This window comes from Lissotriton vulgaris, chromosome 2_1 (genome assembly GCF_964263255.1).
Source record: "Lissotriton vulgaris chromosome 2_1, aLisVul1.2, whole genome shotgun sequence".
Taxonomy (NCBI): Eukaryota; Metazoa; Chordata; class Amphibia; order Caudata; family Salamandridae; genus Lissotriton; species Lissotriton vulgaris.
In genome coordinates, this window is record NC_141687.1 from 361,087,828 (window position 1) to 361,107,089 (window position 19,262).

General features: G+C 48.7%; 1 protein-coding gene across 1 annotated transcript in view; it reads left to right on the plus strand.

Moving 5' to 3' along the window:
* Nucleotides 1-19,262, plus strand: part of SPAG5 (sperm associated antigen 5) — a 643,746-nt gene that overhangs the window by 220,147 nt on the left and 404,337 nt on the right. Inside the window, exons 14-15 of the mRNA XM_086955159.1 lie at nucleotides 167-217; nucleotides 389-563. Of these exons, the coding sequence (XP_086811285.1) occupies nucleotides 167-217; nucleotides 389-563 (226 nt within the window). The remainder of the gene's footprint in view (nucleotides 1-166; nucleotides 218-388; nucleotides 564-19,262) is intronic.

Sequence of the window (19,262 nt, forward strand, 5' to 3'; positions counted from 1 at the left end):
CCTGGTAACATAACAAGAGCTTCTGGCCTATTAATAACACTACAGGTACTGCCGTGAACGTTTGTCTATAAGCGACACTATTTCATGGAGGTGTTTATCCTGTTCTTCAACCTGCGCTCTTTCCGCGATGTGTGGCTGATAATCTGATCCCTTATTTTCACTGCAGGGTGAACGAACTTGAGAGCCAAACATGGCAAATGAATGACGCTATGCTCGGGTAAGTCTTTTATACATTTTGTCTTTTTAAGCCTATAACTTACCTGCGCGTGCCTTCCTATTGCGTACAGCCAAAAATGTGCTCCCTTTGCCTCGTGTACTTCTAAGGAGGGCTTTAAGCACTCACATAGTGGTAAAATCTCGTTTTTTGCTTGTTCTACTCAAATGCCAGACAGGAGCAGGCGCTCTCCCAGGCCCACCGAGAGAAGGAGGCCCTGACAGCCAGAGTGCAGACCCTTGAGGAGCAGCAGGCCTTTCTGCAAGGAGAAATGATCAAGTACACCAAGCGCCTGCAGCAGACGGCTGAGCTGAAGGCCCAGCTCTCTGCCTTCTCGGAGAGCATAGAGGTACGGCCAGGAGAGGACCCAGACCATTGTGGGAGCAGTGTGCCCACATGGTGTATGCATGGGTTGGGCGGTCTGCCATCACGGGGTACTTTGAGGTGTATCTTAGTGATGATAGGTGTAGGGTGTCTGTGAGAGCTCTTGCTGCGCTGCATCTGGTCAGCAGCAGAATGTGACTTCTCAGGATGCTAAAATGTCGTTCTTGTAATGGTCTCGAATAGAGGACTTCACCTTTGGCACCCCTAGTAATTAATGTATTATGCCATAAATCTAACCACTGTTTCTTGCAATGAAAATAAAAAAGGATTGCTTTTGGTACGCACTGCGTGTATGAGGTATAAAAAACCCCGAAGGGCTCACTTTTTAGATATCAAATGGGGTCTTCACAGGATACACTCAGACATCGATAGACATGACAGTACAACTAAAATAATCAACTAGACTGATCCAAGATGCCATTGACCATGTCACAAGCCGATGGAGGATGCGGCTCACCCAAGTAAGCCAAACATTTGAATGGGGCTGACCTACAGTCCACTCAATATGTAAGGAGCAGAAGAGGTTGATTTCGCCAGACCTGTTAAGGTTGTGAACAGCAAGCAGCGTGGACTGGAGGAAGAGGTTAGTGCCGGGCAGTATTCATGAAAGTAAATAATCTTTATAGAACTGCATTCTACACTAAATAAATGCTGAGCTGCGAGTGTCTGTTATTGATTTGCAAACCGCAGTATAATCTGCACTAGCAGGTTTTCTTTCCTTGAATGTTTTATAATGGAAACGTATTGGAAATTAAAACCATTTACAATAAATTTATATTCAAACAGTAATTTTATAGAGTAAATTCTAGAACAAGATTCGCAATAGCCCTATTTCAGATGGATATTTATTTCAAAGATTTTTATTTAAGATCTCAATTATACAAAACAAAAGCTTGCCATAAAAACAGTAGCTGAGTACAATTAATACATGATGCACAGTTGCATAGTTTACTAGGTAATGCAAATGTTGATAAACAGTAAACCAGTGGTTCAGCTAGAGCAGAGTATTACTCTTGTACAACCGTGTGGTGGGAACTAAAGGAAGGAAGGAGGAAGAGAAAGTACAAGAGCGAAAGAAAGGGAGAGAGAGAGGAGAACAGGGAAGGTGAGTGGAAGGAGGTGAGAAAAAGTGGTGATGACCGACCTTATCTCTATAGTGGGATAGGGATCCTGTCTGTCATTCAAGGAAGTGACGGGAGCAGAGCGCAGTAGGTTGGGTGTACGAGTATGAACCAGTATAGCGAGGTGTCAATTGGATTGGTTCTGGACGAGATGGTAGAGAAGTCTATACGGGGTTAATTACTTCCAGGTATCTATAAAGATTGTTCCATAGAGCCTTGTTGACCGATATTCAAGGGTATTGTGAAGAAAGGATGGAGTAAGCACCCCTAATGTATCTTAACCACTCCCACCAGGTGTTATTAGAGGCGTTTCCCCATGACTTCCAGGTGGAGAGGATGTTTTTGTGGGGAAGAGTAAATAAGTGAATTAATAGTAAATCTTCTTGTTGTAAGTCTGTAGTGTATGAGGAATTGAAGGTGCCGCAGATGGAAAATGAAAAGGTCCTAGGGAGCTTAGTTTGTGAAATTTTGTCAATACTGTCATGAACTTTAGCCCAAAAGTTGTGCAACAAGGGGCAGTCATATAGCGCAGATCTGCAAGTGATGCATTGTAGCTCCAGCAATAATCCTTGTAGAATAGGCCCAGGGTTTAAAGTCGGTTCGGTGTGGAGGGTAAAATGTTCTACGTAGGCTATATTGTTTGGTTTGTGCAAGATTCAGGGTTATTTTTTTGGTGCATTGGGAGGACCATAATTTATGCTAATCGATTCCTGAGGGCTGGCGTAGGCCATCTTGTGTCCAGTCCTTCTGCCATTTCTGTTGTGTGGGTTCACAAAGTGATGTAGACATAGGTCTGAGCTTGCCGTAGATCTTGGAAATCAGTATTGCCAAGACAAACGGGAGTGAAGCAGTTTTAAAAGGAAAGCTTACTGTTTAGAAATTGCGACCTGAAATAGGTAGTGCATGGGATCCAAAGGAGGAGACTAGCCATGAAATGAAATGAAAAGTAAATTTATAGAGCGCGGTTGCTGCCCAGAGGCGTCCAAGCGCTAGACACCAAAATAGAATTTCTTGAAGAGGTAATTTTGCTGCAATTACTGAGGGGAGTGAAACAAAAAAGTCTTCAGCTGTTTCCGGAATGAGGGGAGATCAGGGTTGGATCTGAGATGAAGAGGAAGTGAGTTCCAGATCTTGGAGGCATTATGGGTGAATGTCCTGCCGCCCGCCCTTGCCTTTTTTATTCTTGGAATTGTCGCCATAAAGGCTTGGCTAGATCGAAGGTTTCTGCTGGGGTGGTACTGTTTTACTAGGTCCCGGGTAATCCTAGGTCCTGTGTCCCAAAAGGCCTGATGGGCAGTACACATGGCCCTAAAGATGATTCTCTGTCGCACTGGCAGCCAGTGCAGGCTGATCAGACCAGATTTGGCTGATTGTCTGCGTGGCAGCTGTAACAGTGTGCGGGCTGCACAGTTCTGCACTATCTGTAGTCTGCGCAGGGTGTACTCCGGGGCGCCAAGGTAGAGAACATTGTTGAAGTCAAGGCGGGACTGTATAAGACCTTGGATGGCCACCTGCTTTGCCTCCATAGGTAGAAGAGGGAGGACTTTCTTTAGCATCCTAAGAATTCCGAAGCAGGTAGCCGAGAGTTTTGTAGCCTGGATGTTAAATGAGAGGGTCTTGTCCAGCCACACCCCAAGGCTCTTGATATTATCCTTGGGTACTGGGGGGTACCTAGACAAGAAGGCCACAAGGAATTGAAAAAAGTGGGGTTTGCAGGGCCCAGGAGTATCTTCTCCGTTTTCCATCTTCAATCCCCCACAATTTCAGCTAATGGATGCTAGTGAGCTATGGATGGAAGGCGATGTTTCTTGAGGCATGCAAATAACAGGCTAACAAGAGTGCAGGGCACCAATAAGGACACCAATAAGCCAACAATGGGGTTGAGAACTGATACTTATTGAGAGAAGAGGGCCAACTCGGTAGGGTATAGAAGCTACTATATTAATCAGTTAACAGTGGAATGTGACGCGGTGCAGTTTAGTTGTGCTATATCTTCTATAGGCAGTGTGTAAAAATATTGAAAAACTATGGACGATAACTACCTCAACTTGTATAACACTCGAGTGTCGTTGTGAGACGCTATGACATCCAGTCCAACTATCTCATCCGTAACATTGCTGTATATTGGGTCCTGGAGAATCTACCTGCATAGAAATCATTCGTTAGGTGAGTCTGTGGAAAGTTGAGAGCTTGATGGTGCCTATAGAGGCTTGTGCCAACAGAATCTGTGTCAGCAACATTGGGGGCGATATACTGGTATAGAATGTACATAACATCCCACAACATCACTTAGCATTAACATCTAAGTATTACGTCTTGTCAGACATGAGACATCAGCTAGCATCTAACAGTATAATGGTCTAACAGCATAGCAATATCCTCGATCTATTGACATCTATTGTACTCGATAGTCCTTAATTAACATCTTATAGGCTCATGTAACATCAAGTGCAACACTTAACATCTCATTTTATCGTATCTTATCACAACGTATCGGACATGAGAGGCGTCCACCAACAACTTATACCATGAAATAGCGACACATAACGTCAAATAGTGATGGATATTAATCTGGTGCTAGAAGGTATATGGAAATATGAACGGACAGTTTCCTTCTCACAAGTACTGCAAGGAGAGTGAAATGAAGAATGACAATACATTATGACTGCTTTGTGTTTGAAGAAGTGTCCATATCAGCCTCTTGAATGTTGTCTAGGAAGGAGGCCAGATTCTGTTGGTCGTGGAACAAGTATGTGGCACCTTTATAAATGACACAAAATCTGGCGAGTAATCTTGTGAGACTATGATCCTGTGGCCTTCCCAGGAGATATGTTTGTGTTTGCGAATAAATTCAAGAATCAGTTATACGTTTTGGTATCTGAGGAGTTTGCAGTTATCAGTCTGGGTGGACTGGATGGATTACCAGTGTCGGAATGCTGTGTTGGAATGCGATGTGCTCTATCAAGCTCAAATCTTTTGTCAAAAGAAGGCGTAGAATCCAATCCTCCAGAAATGTGATGCAAGAGCCATATTGTTTGTCACAGTTTTCAGGAAAGCCAAACAATCTTACATTGTTCCTCCTGTTACTATCTTCCAATTCAGCAATGGAGGGAGCTAAGGTCTTTTTTTGCAGTGAGAGATTTGTCCTCCAGATTGCTAATGCGCTGTTCAACTGCTGATAATTTATCGCTTGTTTGTCTGCTATCGGATCTCATTCCGTCAACTTCTTGTTGCATTATGTCCATGCTAATTATTTTGGGTAGAGCAAGTTGTAGAACATCAGTATTTTTTGAGGATGGAGTTCATTGTGCTTTGAACCCAGTTTTACTTTTGATGGGAGATTCTGGTGTTGGTGGTTTGATGTTGTAGTTTTTGTTGTAGATTTCAAATCTTTTCAGCCATCTTGGTGTTCGGTTGATCTGGTTAATGTAGAATTATTGCAGAAGATGGAAGCTGAGCTAAGGAAGGCACCCATTTGAGGAGCGGTGATGTTATTATACAGGCACTTTTCTGCTCATCAACGGTATCTACTACTTGGAGGTAGTTATTGCTTGTATAAAATTGCAGCTACTCAATACTCGCAGGTTCTTACTTCTTGCGGGTACACACCATCTGCAGGTTTATAGACAGTATTTATGTGTGTATTTTTAAACTCTTAGTCGTGCAGTAAATGTAGTATGGCATGGGACTAAGGTGGTGTAAGATTCAGAGGTGATTTTTATTCAGAGTAGTTCATATGGTGTTAAGCTGATGAGTAGTGCGATTCATGTTTGGTGCCTTTGACGATTTATGCGCAGTACTGTGCCGGCAGTGTAAGCACAGCTCGCAATATGCCCTGTATTTTCTCGCAAAATGCCCTGTATAGTGACAATGGAGTGATGGCTGGTGGAGTAATGACCAGCAGGGGAGCACGTGTAATGCTTGCAAAGCAAGGTAGGTGCTGGGTTTGGATCCTTACAGAACCAAGCAGTTCTTCACAGCTCCCAGCAGCTCTGCGCAACTTTCACAGCTTTCAACAGTTTACAGCAGATCCAATCCAATCTTCCTTTTCCCGATAAGGCGCCATACAGGTGGATATTTTTTGTTCAAAGGGTCAAATGCTCCCCTTCTTTGTATGATTAAGGCTCCCCTTTTTGTATGACTGTATGCCTTCTATGACATCACTTGAATGGAACTGGAATGGACCAGACCAATTTAGTTTATGATGATGACCTGGTTTTGGGCTTCATGCTGTGATTTTTGCGGGCAAAGTGGCTTTGCTATGTGAGAAGGCGAGCGGATTGCACCTATAAATTTGTGCGACTGAGCTCAGTTGTTCATCTGCGGCAGCTCCGGTTGAGAGCAGAGCAGGCCTTGCAGCCTGTTGCAGAGAATATACAGGTGATGAGAGCTGCGTGAAGAGCAGCTGGGTGTACAATGCATGGGTGATATGTAGAGCAAGTTCAGCTGCTGGGTATAGAGAGCGATCTCGCGCTAGTGTACAGGCAGGCACAGTCTGGTGCAGTCAGGCGGTCTCAGAAGTACGACAACAAGTAGACCGTCGGTCTAAGGGGCCCGCTCTGCGTGAAACGCTTAGAGGTTGGTTAAATTGCTTTTTGTGGAAGCAATGTGTGGGGAGTGAGTGCTTGGTGGCAGTAATGACAATATCTGCACTTATGGCGTGGGTGAGCTTAGTGACGTTCGAACTGTGGCCTGACCCTGTTGGCGTTAGGCCATTCGCTTGATAAGTGGTGTCCACGCTGCAATGATCTACTTAATAAGTGTGAACACTCCCTTTAGGTTCTGCATGAAAGCATTCCACCGGATTTTCTGTTGACGTACAGGCATTGTTTATTGATATGTCAACTGACCACTACAGGCTTTTTATAGAGAAAGGAGATTCCAGATTGCAGAGCTTAAGAAAGTTGTGCTGCAGCTTGGTTCTTGGGTTTGCGATCTCCATCCCTCCAATTCCACCGACAGTAGCTAAATTTCTGAGGAGATTCTTGGGATCTTACCTTTCACCAATGGCAACCCTTGCAGCATGTTCAGCAGCCTGTACAGTGTCAGAGGACATGTTTGCAGGAGAGGCCGTAGCCACCAGAATAGGCATCAGTTATTTTACTTGCCAGCCATGGCTTCCTCCAAGGTTTCCTTAACAAATGTATATATTATGGAGAAAGGCTCCGTGCCGAAACGCGTAGATGCTTTTACCGATATTTTCTTTGATGGAATTAAATCACATCGTGTGAATTTGAAGCCCCCCTGAGTGCCTTTGTCAGTGATGTCACTGACCATGTTATGAATGATGTAATATGTGACATCATCAGCAGTGGATTGCGGGTGCGCGAAATATAGTTAGTACAACCAACTATATAGGAGCAATTTCAATGGTTTTTTAAATGCTAATTCCTAGCTATATAAGGCCTGAAACCTATGGTTTTTTAAGTGAATATATATATATATATATATATATATATATATATATATATATATATATATATATATATATATATATATATACACACACACACACACACACACACACACACTCACTCACTCTCAGGCTTGTTTCTATTCAAAAGGCGTTTTTTTCATTTGCCAATATCTTTGGTGCCATTTGACGACTCTTCGCAAAATTTTCAAAACTAATGACCTTTCCACTTTAGCTGCTATCTTGAAACTGTCGTGGTGATCAGGCAAACGGGGACCGAGAAAAAGGGGGAGTCCCAAAATTATTTTTCTCCATGTTAATTTCCATAGGAAACTATTGATGCAGCTATAGCTCGAACTGCTGAACGGTATTACCCAAATTTGTCAAAAAGGTAGCTGTTGGTCCGGAGTGCACTCTTTTTGTTAAATGGTGTAAATCCGTTCAGTAGTTCCTGAGGAAAGTGAACATTTCTCTGATGTACGAATATGGTCGCGCAGAATTCGCGAAACCTCCCAAACTCATGACTGAGATCTGATTAGCTGCAAACACTGCAAACCAGAGTTGTCAGCCGTTTTGTGACTCAGTTGATCCGGGTCACAAAGGAAAAGGTCAAAAAGCTTTAGAAATTAAGAAAAGGGGGCAGGGTAGAAACATCTTAACCCCCTAGGCCTGCTGAGGCGGTCACAGGGACTAATAAGGCTAAAAAAAAAGTATTAAAAAAAACCAATCTTCCAGAGTCACGTTGTATACGCAAATCCCACCAAACAAACAAACCAGAAAGCGGGTGGACATAGTCCCAAGGGCATTAATAATGTGGGGGCCGCGTGGGCCCCCGCAGCCCCTGGGACTGCTACCTCCCCGGGGCTATATTTATAATAGAAGGCTCTAGAACCCCCCCCTCCCCCCGTCCCTTGGGCAAGATTTCAACATGGGTGGGGTGGCTCCAGCTCTCCACTGCAGCCCCAGGGACCGCCACCTACCGGACGCACAAAATAAATAAAGACTGGGTCTGTTGCGGACCCACGGCCCCCGGGACCACCACCACCACCCCGGGGCTACAAGTAAACAGGAGGGGGGGCCACTGCTCCCACCATGCCATACAAAACTCTGCTTCTCTTCATGGAAGCAATAGTTTGAAATGCTCTCGCTTCCATGAAGGGAAGCAGAATTGCTTTGGACAGAGGGAGCTGCATGTTTGCAGCTCCCTCTGCCCAAAAGCAGTGCCGGCGCCAGCAGGAGGCGGGGAGCCGGCAGGTACCGCGGTGGGCCTTGGGGCTCCCACCATGGTCCCCAAGGACGTGGCCATGCCCCGGGGTATGGGGGTCATTGGTGCCGAAAAAGACCTCAGAAGGGGGCAATGTGCCCCCCTTCTTAAAAAAAAAAAATCAACATAAAAAATGGCCATGACCAGGGGGATGGACTCCCCTGGGCCGAAATGGAAGTAAAGTGGACTTCATCCCCCAAGCAACCTGCATGCCAGGAGGTGCGTTTGCAGTGATGGAGAAAGGGGATGTGGCCTCTGACCCCCTCTCAGCAATCCAGCTGTGTGATGCTTACTGGAGGTCACAGGAGTGCTAGTTGGCCCCCTTGTACCCTCAAGAGGCAAGGGGACTTCATCCCCCAAATAGTAGTGCGTCAGGAGGTGTGTTTGCAGAGTGGTGTTGAAAGGGGCGTGGCCTGCAACCACCTCTCAGCAATTCCACTGTGTGGGGCTTCCTGGAGGTAACACGTGGGCTAGTTGGCCCCTTAGGACTCTCAGCAGCAAAGGGGACTCCATCCCCAAACAAGAGCATGCCAGGAGATGCGTTTGCTGAGTGGTGGGAAAAGGGGGCATGGCCTATCAGGACTCTGCAATTCTGCTGTTTGGGACTTACTGGAGGTAATAGGAGGGGTAGTTGGTCCCCAAGGATGTCCTTGGGGGCCAACGTATAAGTGAGTGATTATACGGGTCTCTGAATGTATGGGTGAGTGATTAATCTGTGTGAATATCTGTATCAGTCTGTCAGTTGGTGTAAGTGGCTGCATGGGTTGGTGAGTAGGTACATGTGTGTCTATATAAGTTATTGATTAGTTGTCTGAGTACCTGTATGGGTGCCCGAGTGTCTGTCTGGGTGGGTGAGGGTGTGTGTGACTCCATGCATGGATGTGTGAGTGGGTGAATCACTGGGTGTATGGGTTCATAAGTGCATCTGTGAGGGGCTGTATGGGTGAGTAAGTGTGCGTATGGCTTTGTCAGTGAGTGAATGAAAGTCTCAGTGGTTATGGGTGAGTAACTGCATATGTGAAAGCCACTATATGTGAATGTTGGAGTATATAAGTGACTATGTGTGAGTGATTGTGAGAGTGGCTGTATGGGTGAGTGTGTGCTTGTGTCAGAGACTGTATTGGAGAGTAAGTATGTGTTGGTATCTGTATGAAAAAGTGAGGTGGTGTGTATATAACTGTATAGGTGAATAAGTGACAGTGTGATTGAGTCTTTGGGTGAGTGACTAGGTGTGTGAGTAGCTCTATAGGTGAGTGGCTGCGTGTGAGTGTCTGTATGGGTGTATGAGTGGATGTACCAGTGGCTGTATTAGTGAGTGACTGGGTATATGAGTGGCTGTATGGGTGAGTGAGTGGGGGTGTGTGTAGACCTATGAATGAGTGAGTGGGTATGTATGTACTGGTGTGTTAATGGTTTCATGAATGGTAGTATGAAATTTGGAGTGGGTATATGAAAGGTTATATTGCAGTGTGAGTAGGTGCATCAGAGATGTGGATGATGTCATCAGTGATGTCGTTTGAAATATAATCAGTGATGTCACTGACCATGTCATGAGTGATGTAATATGTGATGCCATCAGCAGAGAGGTCTTTCCTTGAACCAATAGCGGTCCGTTAGCCACCACTGCAGGTCTTTTGCAGTGCAATCTGAAATCTAAATCAGGCCAGTGAGATTTCCTCGATGCTGTACCCATTGGAACTTCAGGTCCCACTGCAGAGCCCGCATGTGCCACCATTCATGGATCACTAGCAACCTCAGTCATTCTCATCGGAATCCAGATAGAGGCTGAAACATCGATATCATAGCCTAAATATCATGGACTTTTTGTTCGGGAGTATAGGCCCGAAACTGCACTGTATCCAGGACCGCCCCAACGAAAAGGAGTGTCTGAAAAAAAGTCACATGTGCCTTCGGCACGCTGATAGTGTACCCCAGCGAATGCAGGAGGTTCACCGTAGCCTGGTGGTTGGTTACAATTGCTTGTGGCGAGCCCGCCATCAACAACCAGTCGTCGAGATAGGTCCTGATGAAATGCAATGGGTCAGTATTGACCAACACACATGAAACATGGCGACCACACCACATGAGATGAGCTGAGCTACACTGGACCATAGAGCCAGAGAGCAGCCACTCAGATTGTTTTTAAGAAGGTGGATTACCAGCCTAATAAAGAGTTTATGTGGACTATCTAACCTATTTTAACACCACCCACTTGCACCACATCTACACTGACCTCACACACACGCACCATAGGGCAGGAACACAAGATCTCCGCTAAAGAGCCTCTTTAAGGGTGCCCGTTGGGTATTGCAGCAACCAACCTAATGAGGAGCAAGTCCATAGGATGAAACATGACACCTAGCTTGCTGGGTGTGTGAGGACTCTAGTTCCGACAAGGAGTGTTCTCCTCCTAGCTCCCCTTATCTCATTGATTTCAATCGGTGAGAGGACCTCTCAGTCTAGTGAAAGAAGGGTAGGAGACAGTTCCCAAGATCTCTCCCCAGGATGTATTTAGCTACCCACTTGCAACACATCTACACTGTCTTTTAGGGTCCTCACACACACGCACCATATGGCAGTAACAAAAGATCTCCGCTAAAGAGCCCCTTTAACGGTGCCCGTTTGGTATTGCAGCGCCAACCCTTCAAGGAGCAAGTTCATATGATGAGGCATGACACCTAGCTTGCTGGGTGTGTGAGGACTCTAGTTCCGACAAGGAGGCTCCCTTCCTAGCTCCCCTTATCTTGTTGTCCGTTTCTGGGGAACAGTATACCTTTCTTGTTGATTTCAGTTTGGGCACGTATGATGGACCCAGTTATTAAGCCCTTTAGTCCCTCTTCTTTGTTAGAGACCTCTCACAGAGTGCCCATACAGCAACCCAAAGGGACTGTACACTAATTAATTCTGCGGTACCTCCCTGTAAGCAAAGAGAAGGCATGGTAAGAGGACTTCTGTAGTAGGGGATCTCTGTGTATAGTCATAATCTAGTGAATAGTCCCGCCCATGTGCGTGGACCCCGGCAATCAAAAATAATCTCTTAAATTGTCAAATCATGCCGAAACTGCAAAGACACTTAAGAGAGAATTTAAAGACAAATAATGCAGCCTATATCCACAGGCTACACTGTCCAGTACTTCAACTAGAAATTCCACCAAATAACACCACACACAATACAGCCAGCCCAGTTTCTACCATAGAGAAACTTGCCTCCACCAGTAAAAGACTGATAGAGAGGAAGGCATCGACAGACAAGCCCCATAGGCTGCCATTATGTGGCTTAAATAGGATGCTGTGCCTTTAAGAGAGCTTTCTAGAACTTTCTCCCAGTATCCCAGAATGCATAGCAGGTCCCTCTACTTTCAGTTCTTTTTTCCCGCTCCTGCTAACAGGACCCTGGCATTGAGCTCTCCCTTGTTTCAAGGGTTTATTGGATATTTTGGCACTTTTGTGTTTTAAAAGTGTTTCAGTTTACTTTCTTGGTGTTCTCCTTCTCTTTTGTGTGTTGTTTCAGGCGTTTTAGGGCTCTAAAATGCCTGGTCTTTTTGATAAGTGTCCAGCATGTGGGAGGAAGAAGGCCAAGAGTGATCCACACGACGTCTGCATCGTCTGTCTCCCTGAAGATCATGTCCCTGAAGACTGTGTCATCTGCCAGCAGTTTTCTGCTCGGACTCTGAGGGACAGGCTGAAGATTAGGCTTTCAGGCCTTGAGGAGAGTCGTCTTCAGGCTGCTGGTGGGTCTGGGCAGGCTGGGAAGGTTCCCTCTGCCTCTGCTGAGGCCTCTGGGGGGCTCCCCAGAGGCAGGAAGTCCAGCAAACGGTCCCGGTCTCCGACGACGTCGAGAGGGATGACGGCGGTGTGTTCCCCTTCTCCCCGGGGCTCCGGGTCGAGACGGCGTGACGGCTCGAAGTCAAAGGGCCTGGAGAGGTCGCCGTCGAATCCACCGTCGAAGCCACCGTCGACTTCGGAATCTCCCTATCGACGTCGGAGACAAAGTAACAAGCATTGGCGCTCGCCGTCGATGCGACGCCGCCGATCGCCGTCGAAGCACCGGTCGACGTCGAGGGCATCAAGAAGGAGGAATCGACGCTCGTCATCGAGGACGGAACGTTCGACGTCGCGGAGGCGGCGTACGACGTCACGGAGGAAGAGGTCGATGTCGCGGGGACGGCGCTCGACGTAGAGGAAGAGGAGGTTGACGTCGCGGAGGCGGCGTTCCTCGCCGGAGTCGCGGAGGCGACGTTCGACACCTGAAAAGCGACGCTCAGCGTCGACAAGGAAGAGGTCGGCGTCTAGGAGACGTTCTGCCTCTCCAAAACGGCGCAATAGGGATTCTGGTCCCAGAAGTCAGACTGCTTCTAGTGGAGGACGCAAGAGGAAGCGATCACCTGCTGAAGGGGCTGGATCTCAGCCGCCTTCGCCTAAGGGGTCACCGGGCTCGGTGTACTCAGAGGTGTACACGCCATCTCGGCCTAGGTCGCCACCTCCGCCTGTACCTAAAAAGGACCCTCCCACCAACCCTCCGCTTCCATCAGGCGACCCACCGCCACCGGTGCCTCCGCATGGGCTCGCCCCTCGTTCGGTGGTTCCTCCGCCGAGGTCCACTTCGTTGCCTTCTTTGCCTGCACCTCCTAAGGGGACCCCGAAACCTAAACCCCGAGAGGAGCCAAGGAAGACCCCACCACGGAAACCGGTGGAACGGCCACGGGCTGGCAGGTCTCGCTCCCGCTCTGGGAGGAGGGAGAGATCGCGACACAGATCGTCCACGCGATCGAGACGCCGCCATAGGAGGCACGACTCTCGCTCTCGCACAAGGTCCTCTGGTACTAGGGACTATTCTCCGACCTTGTCGGGGTCACCAGACACGAGGGTGTCCCCGATTGATGACCTGGTGGCGTTCCATGATGTCCTTTTAAGGGGCGCTCCGAAGTTGGGCATATCCTTGACGGTGCCTACTCCTAAGACTTCAGTCATCTTTGAGACATTGCATCAGAAACACCTGTCTCGTCCACTCCTGCCTCTGGTGCCGGGTTGGAGGAACCGGCTATGGCCCTTTTTCTCACCCCTGCAGTGACGAAGGCGGCTCCATCGAGGTTGCTGAAAAAGTACCGGGCTCCCGATTCGGACCCGGCCTTCCTGAGGGCGGAACCCCCTCCGGACTCTGTGATTGTGACGGCGGCCCGCAAACAACATGCCACCACCCCGTCATCCACGGTTCCCCCGGATAAGGAGTCCAGATGGATGGATTCGGCAGGGAGAAAAGTGTGTGGAACATCGGCTACCTCCATGAAGGCTGCGAGTGCCACGGCGCTGTTGGGACGATACGACCGCGCCCTCTGGGACTCCCTCCAGCAGTTGGCGGAGCACTTACCTCGCGAGAAGCGCGAGGACTTCCAGGAAGTGCTGAATGAAGGGATGCTGGTGGCGAACCAGATTATCCGCGCTGCAGCGGACTCTTCCCTGTTGGCAGCTCATGGGTTTTGCCATGGGGTTAACCAACGACGTCACGCCTGGCTCCGTCTTACGTCCCTGAAACCGGACGCACAGCAGAGGGTAGCCAACCTACCATTCTCCGGCGAGACCCTCGTCGGGAAGCATGCGGACGATGAGATGGCCTGCATGAAGTCAGAGGCCGAAACGCTCACGGCTGTGGGCCTGGAGAAGCCTAAAGACACGAAGAAGTCGTACCGCCCGTTCCAACAGCAGTTCGGTGGGCAAGGCAGAGGACGTGGCCAAGCGCGGGACAGTCGCAACAATAACAACAGTTCCGTAAGCCGTTCCAGAAGCGCCAGAAGGGCAGAGGAGGCCAGCAGTCGGCTCCGGCGCCCAAGGGCCAGGCTGGGTCTAGGCCCTAGGAACCTACTTCCCCCGGATCTGTTACCCACTCCGGTAGGGGGAAGCATTCAATTTTTTCTGGCAGAGTGGAGAAAAATTACTCTGGACAAGTGGGTGCTGAATATTGTTTGCAATGGATACAGTCTTCGGTTCACGAGCCCGCCTCCGGCGATTCCTCCGGTCAGCTCGCAGTTTATGCTGCGCGAGCTCCAGGCGGAGGCCGTTATCCTGTTAAGGAAGAGGGCGATAGAAGACCTGCCTCTGTCCCAGAAAGGAAGAGGCCTGTACTCCCGGTTCTTCCTGGTTCGCAAGAAGGACAAGAACGAGTTCAGGCCCATTCTGGACTTGCGACAGGCAAACAAATGGATTCGCAGGGAAAAGTTTCGCATGCTGTCGTTGCATCAGATTTATCCTCAGTTGCAACAGGGAGACTGGCTATGTGCTATAGACCTACAGGATGCTTACTTCCATGTGCCCATTACACACAAACACAGGAAGTTCCTGCGGTTCCAAGTCGACGCCAATCATTATCAATACACAGTACTCCCATTCGGACTGAAGTCTGCGGCGAGAACATTCTCGAAGTGCATGGCGGTGGTAGCAGCACACCTGAGGAAGAACAAGGTGTTTGTCTACCCGTACCTGGACGATTGGTTGATCAAGGCATCCTCCTTCTCGGAAGCCCGAGGACACTTCCAGAAGACGTGCGTTCTCTTGAACAAGCTGGGGTTGCACATCAACATGGCCAAGTCTGTCCCGACTCTGGTCCAATGCATACAGTACTTGGGAGCCTCCTTCAATACGCTGTCAGCAAGCGTGTCTCCTTCGGAAGAGCGACGATTATCTCTCCTTCGGAAGGTTCAGGCTCTTATGACAACTTCATCTACAACAGTGAGGACGGTGTCTTCTCTACTGGGATCGATGGCCTCTTGTATCTTCCTGACGCCACACGCACGACTGCACATGAGACCGCTGCAGGAGTGCTTGGAAGACCAGTGGGATCAGAGGAAAGGATCTTGGGACCAGAAGGTACGACTGTCTCTGCATGCTCTTCAGTCCCTGAAGTGGTGGTGTTCGGCGGAGAATCTCCTGAGAGGGGTTCCCTTCCACAAGGACATTCCCTCGCAGACTGTCGTGACGGATGCTTCTCTCCTGGGATGGGGAGCGCATTCCGGGAACCTACAGATTCAAGGAACGTGGTCACCGATGGAGGCAACGTATCACATCAATTTCCTGGAACTCAGAGCTGTTCACTTGGCGCTGAAGGCCTTTCTTCCGTCCTTCCAGACCAACTCCCTGCTTGTACAGACGGACAATACCACCACAATGTACTACCTCAACAAGCAGGGCGGCTCGAGATCACGCACTCTGTCACAGGAGGCGCTAGCGATCTGGCACTCGCTCCTAGCCAGAGGACTGACGATAACGGCTACCCATCTGCCAGGTGTGCAGAATGTTCAGGCAGACGCACTGAGCAGGCTGGTTTAGGAAAACCACGAATGGGTCATAAACGAAGAAGTACTAGGAGAAGTCTTCGCAAGGTGGGGAACTCCAGACGTAGATTTGTTCGCCACCGCCGAAAACAGCAAGTGCAGAGACTTCGCCTCCAGGTACTACCAGCAGGGGACGCTGGGGAATGCGTTATGGATCAACTGGACGAACAGCTTTCTGTACGCCTTTCCTCCCATTCCCCTGATTCCGGCGGTGCTCATCAAGCTGACCCGGTCCAGGGCTCGGATGATACTCATTGCCCCGGAGTGGCCCAGGCAGTGGTGGTTCACGGACCTGCTTCACCGATCTCTCCTTCCTCTCATTCGGCTGCCGTGCAGGCCGGACCTTCACACGAAGTTCGGGGGACGGATGTTGCACCCCAACCTCTCGTCTTTGAGTTTGGTGGCATGGCTCCTGAGATAGTGCAATATGGCCATTTGAATCTGCCTGAGGATTGCATGGACATACTGAAGGAGTCTAAGAGGCCTTCCACTCGAGCTTCATATGCTTACAAGTGGAAGAGGTTTTGTATCTGGTGCCAGTCTAAGAACCATGACCCTACGACCTGTAAGGAAGATGTCATCCTTCCTTACCTTTTACATTTGGCGCAGTCTGGCCTTAATGTTCATTCCATTAAGGTTCATCTTGCTGCATTGACTGCCTACAGGAAATGCCCTTCACAGACTTCCTTTTTCCAGATCCCTGTGATCAAAGATTTTCTGGAAGGATTGAAGAAAGTATTCCCTCCTGTCAGGCTTTCTTCGCCTTCATGGGAATTGAATGTGGTGCTGTCCAGAATGATGAAGGAGCCTTTTGAACCTATTCATAAGGCTTCGTTGCAGCACCTGTCCTGGAAGGCGGCGTTCCTCGTGGCCATTACATCGGCCCGCAGGGTGAGTGAAATTCAGGCGTTGTGTTGTACTGAACCTTATACTGTATTTCATGCTGCTAAGGTTGTTATGAGTACTCACCCTAAATTTCTTCCCAAGGTTATTTCTGATTTTCATGTCAACCAGACCATAACTTTGCCTATGTTTTTTCAGAACCCTTCGTCTCCAGCGGAAAGGTCTCTCCATTCCCTGGATGTTAGGAGGGTGTTGAAATTTTATCTGGATAAAACCAAAGATATTCGTAGGTCTGACCAGTTGTTTATTAATTATGGATCAGTCAGGACGGGTCTTGCTACCTCTAAGCAGTCCATCTCTAGGTGGATTGTGTCCTGCATACAATTATGTTACAAAAAGGCTAATAAGACCTTAGGAGGTAAGCCTATGGCTCATTCCACCAGGGGCAAAGCTGCCACGACGGCCTTGCTCCGTAACGTGCTGATTGCTGAAATCTGCAAGGCAGGCACTTGGAAGTCGGTTCATACCTTAGCTAAGCATTACTGCCTGGACACTGACGCCAGGGCACACGCTCAGGTTGGGCAGGCTTCGCTGCGGAACTTGTTCGCACAGTAGTGGCGTTATTTTCTTTCTCCACCGCCGCTTTGGTGTGGGGATGGGCTTGCCATTCTATTCACTAGATTATGACTATACACAGAGATCCCCTACTACAGAAGGAGTAGTTTCTGTCCTGTAACTCCAGTTCTGTAGTAGGGGTATCTCTGTTATAGTCATAAGCGCCCGCCCTCCTATCCGGTGGAGATATTTCTTCATGTAAAGAATGCGACAGGTCTGGCGTGCTTCGCCTTCAAAAAGAACTGAAAGTAGAGGGACCTGCTATGCATTCTGGGATACTGGGAGAAAGTTCTAGAAAGCTCTCTTAAAGGCACAGTATCCTATTTAAGCCACATAATGGCAGCCTATGGGGCTTGTCTGTCCATGCCTTCCTCTCTATCATTCCAGAGTCTTTTACTGGTGGAGGCAAGTTTCTCTATGGTAGAAACTGGGCTGGCTGTATTGTGTGTGGTGTTATTTGGTGGAATTTCTAGTTGAAGTACTGGACAGTGTAGCCTGTGGATATAGGCTGCATTATTTGTCTTTAAATTCTCTCTTAAGTGTCTTTGCAGTTTCTGCATGATTTGACAACTTAAGAGATTATTTTTGATTGCCGGGGTCCACGCACATGGGCGGGACTATTCACTAGATTATGACTATAACAGAGATACCCCTACTACAGAACTGGAGTTACAGGACAGAAACTACTCCATCTCCCTTACGTCTCATGGGGTCTGTCAGACCCTTGATCATGCCCTTCAGGGTTTGGTTGAAACTCTCCACCAAACCGTTACCTTGGGGGTGTTAAGGAGTGGTGAACTTGTAGGATACACCACACTCCTCCCACAGGGCTGTGATATACTTGGATATGAAATTGGTACCTCTGTGGGATACCACCTCTCTTGGGAACCCCGAGCGGGAATAGCTCCCCATTGATGCCCGGCCCACCACGGGTACTGCAGTTGTCCTCAGAGGGATAGCCTCTGGGTACCAGGTGGCATGATGCACCAAGACCAGAATGTACCTGATGCACAATGGCTCTCTTTGTGTCCAGAGGCTCCACAGTGTCCATCCCCACCCTCTCTAAAGGGATGCCTACAACCAAAAAAGGTTGGAGAGGAGCCTTGCACTTCCTCCCCCTCTTACCACTTTCCTGGCAAGTTTGGCAAGACCTATAATGTGCATCTGACTGTTTTCACATTTGGAACCAAAAGAAGTGGGTGACAATCCTGTCAAAGGTTTTGTATTATCCCAAATGTCCTTCCAAAGGGACCTCGTGAGCCAGACCCAGTAGGACGGTCCTGAAGCGCTGGTGTACCACTAGCACACGGGCTGACCCAGGCTCATTGACCTTAGGCTCGCTATATAGGAGACCATTCATCCAGTAGATCTAGTGTGATCCAGACTTATCCCTGCTGTCTGGTGTTAACGCAGACCAACTAGAGAAGGGTATTCCTTCTGTTCCCTGCAGAACTCCTGCCTGGTGGGACATACCTACTGCTGCCAATGAGTCCGCTCAGACAGGTCCCCCAGTTCGGCCACTTGTTTCCCTGTAGGTTTTAGAGCATCTCTTTTAAGTTGAGCCTCCTACCAGACCGTGGGAACTTCTGGGAGCAGGTTTCTCCCGCTCCTTGCCCTTTCTCTTGGCAGGCACCTGGGCCACTGTTTCAGGCTCCAGGTCCTTCTTATCACCGTTTTCTGGCTGCCATGGGCCGGGTAGTCAACCATGCCCATTGTGGCAAAACCAACATCTCCAAGTGAGACCTGAGCTCAACATCCTTCCGCAAGGACTGCTCCAGGTCGTTACCTAGCAGACCATCTCCAGGCATGGCTCTTAACCACGCTCAAGGGACCTGAGACCCCCCCGCCCACTCAAAGGAAACTTGAGCCACCTCACCTTGGTGCTCTGAGGTGTCTACAGCAACTACTTGATGCAATGCACTGGGGACTATTTGCTCCTCAGATACCAGGTGACACCGGACTGAGGTCACACTGGCTCCACTATCTCAGAGCCTCTACCCTTTTCCCATTGATGGTCACCCAGGCAATGCACTTCTTAGTGTTTGCAGGCACTAGGCTTCTCTGGACCATCTCACTGTCCCCT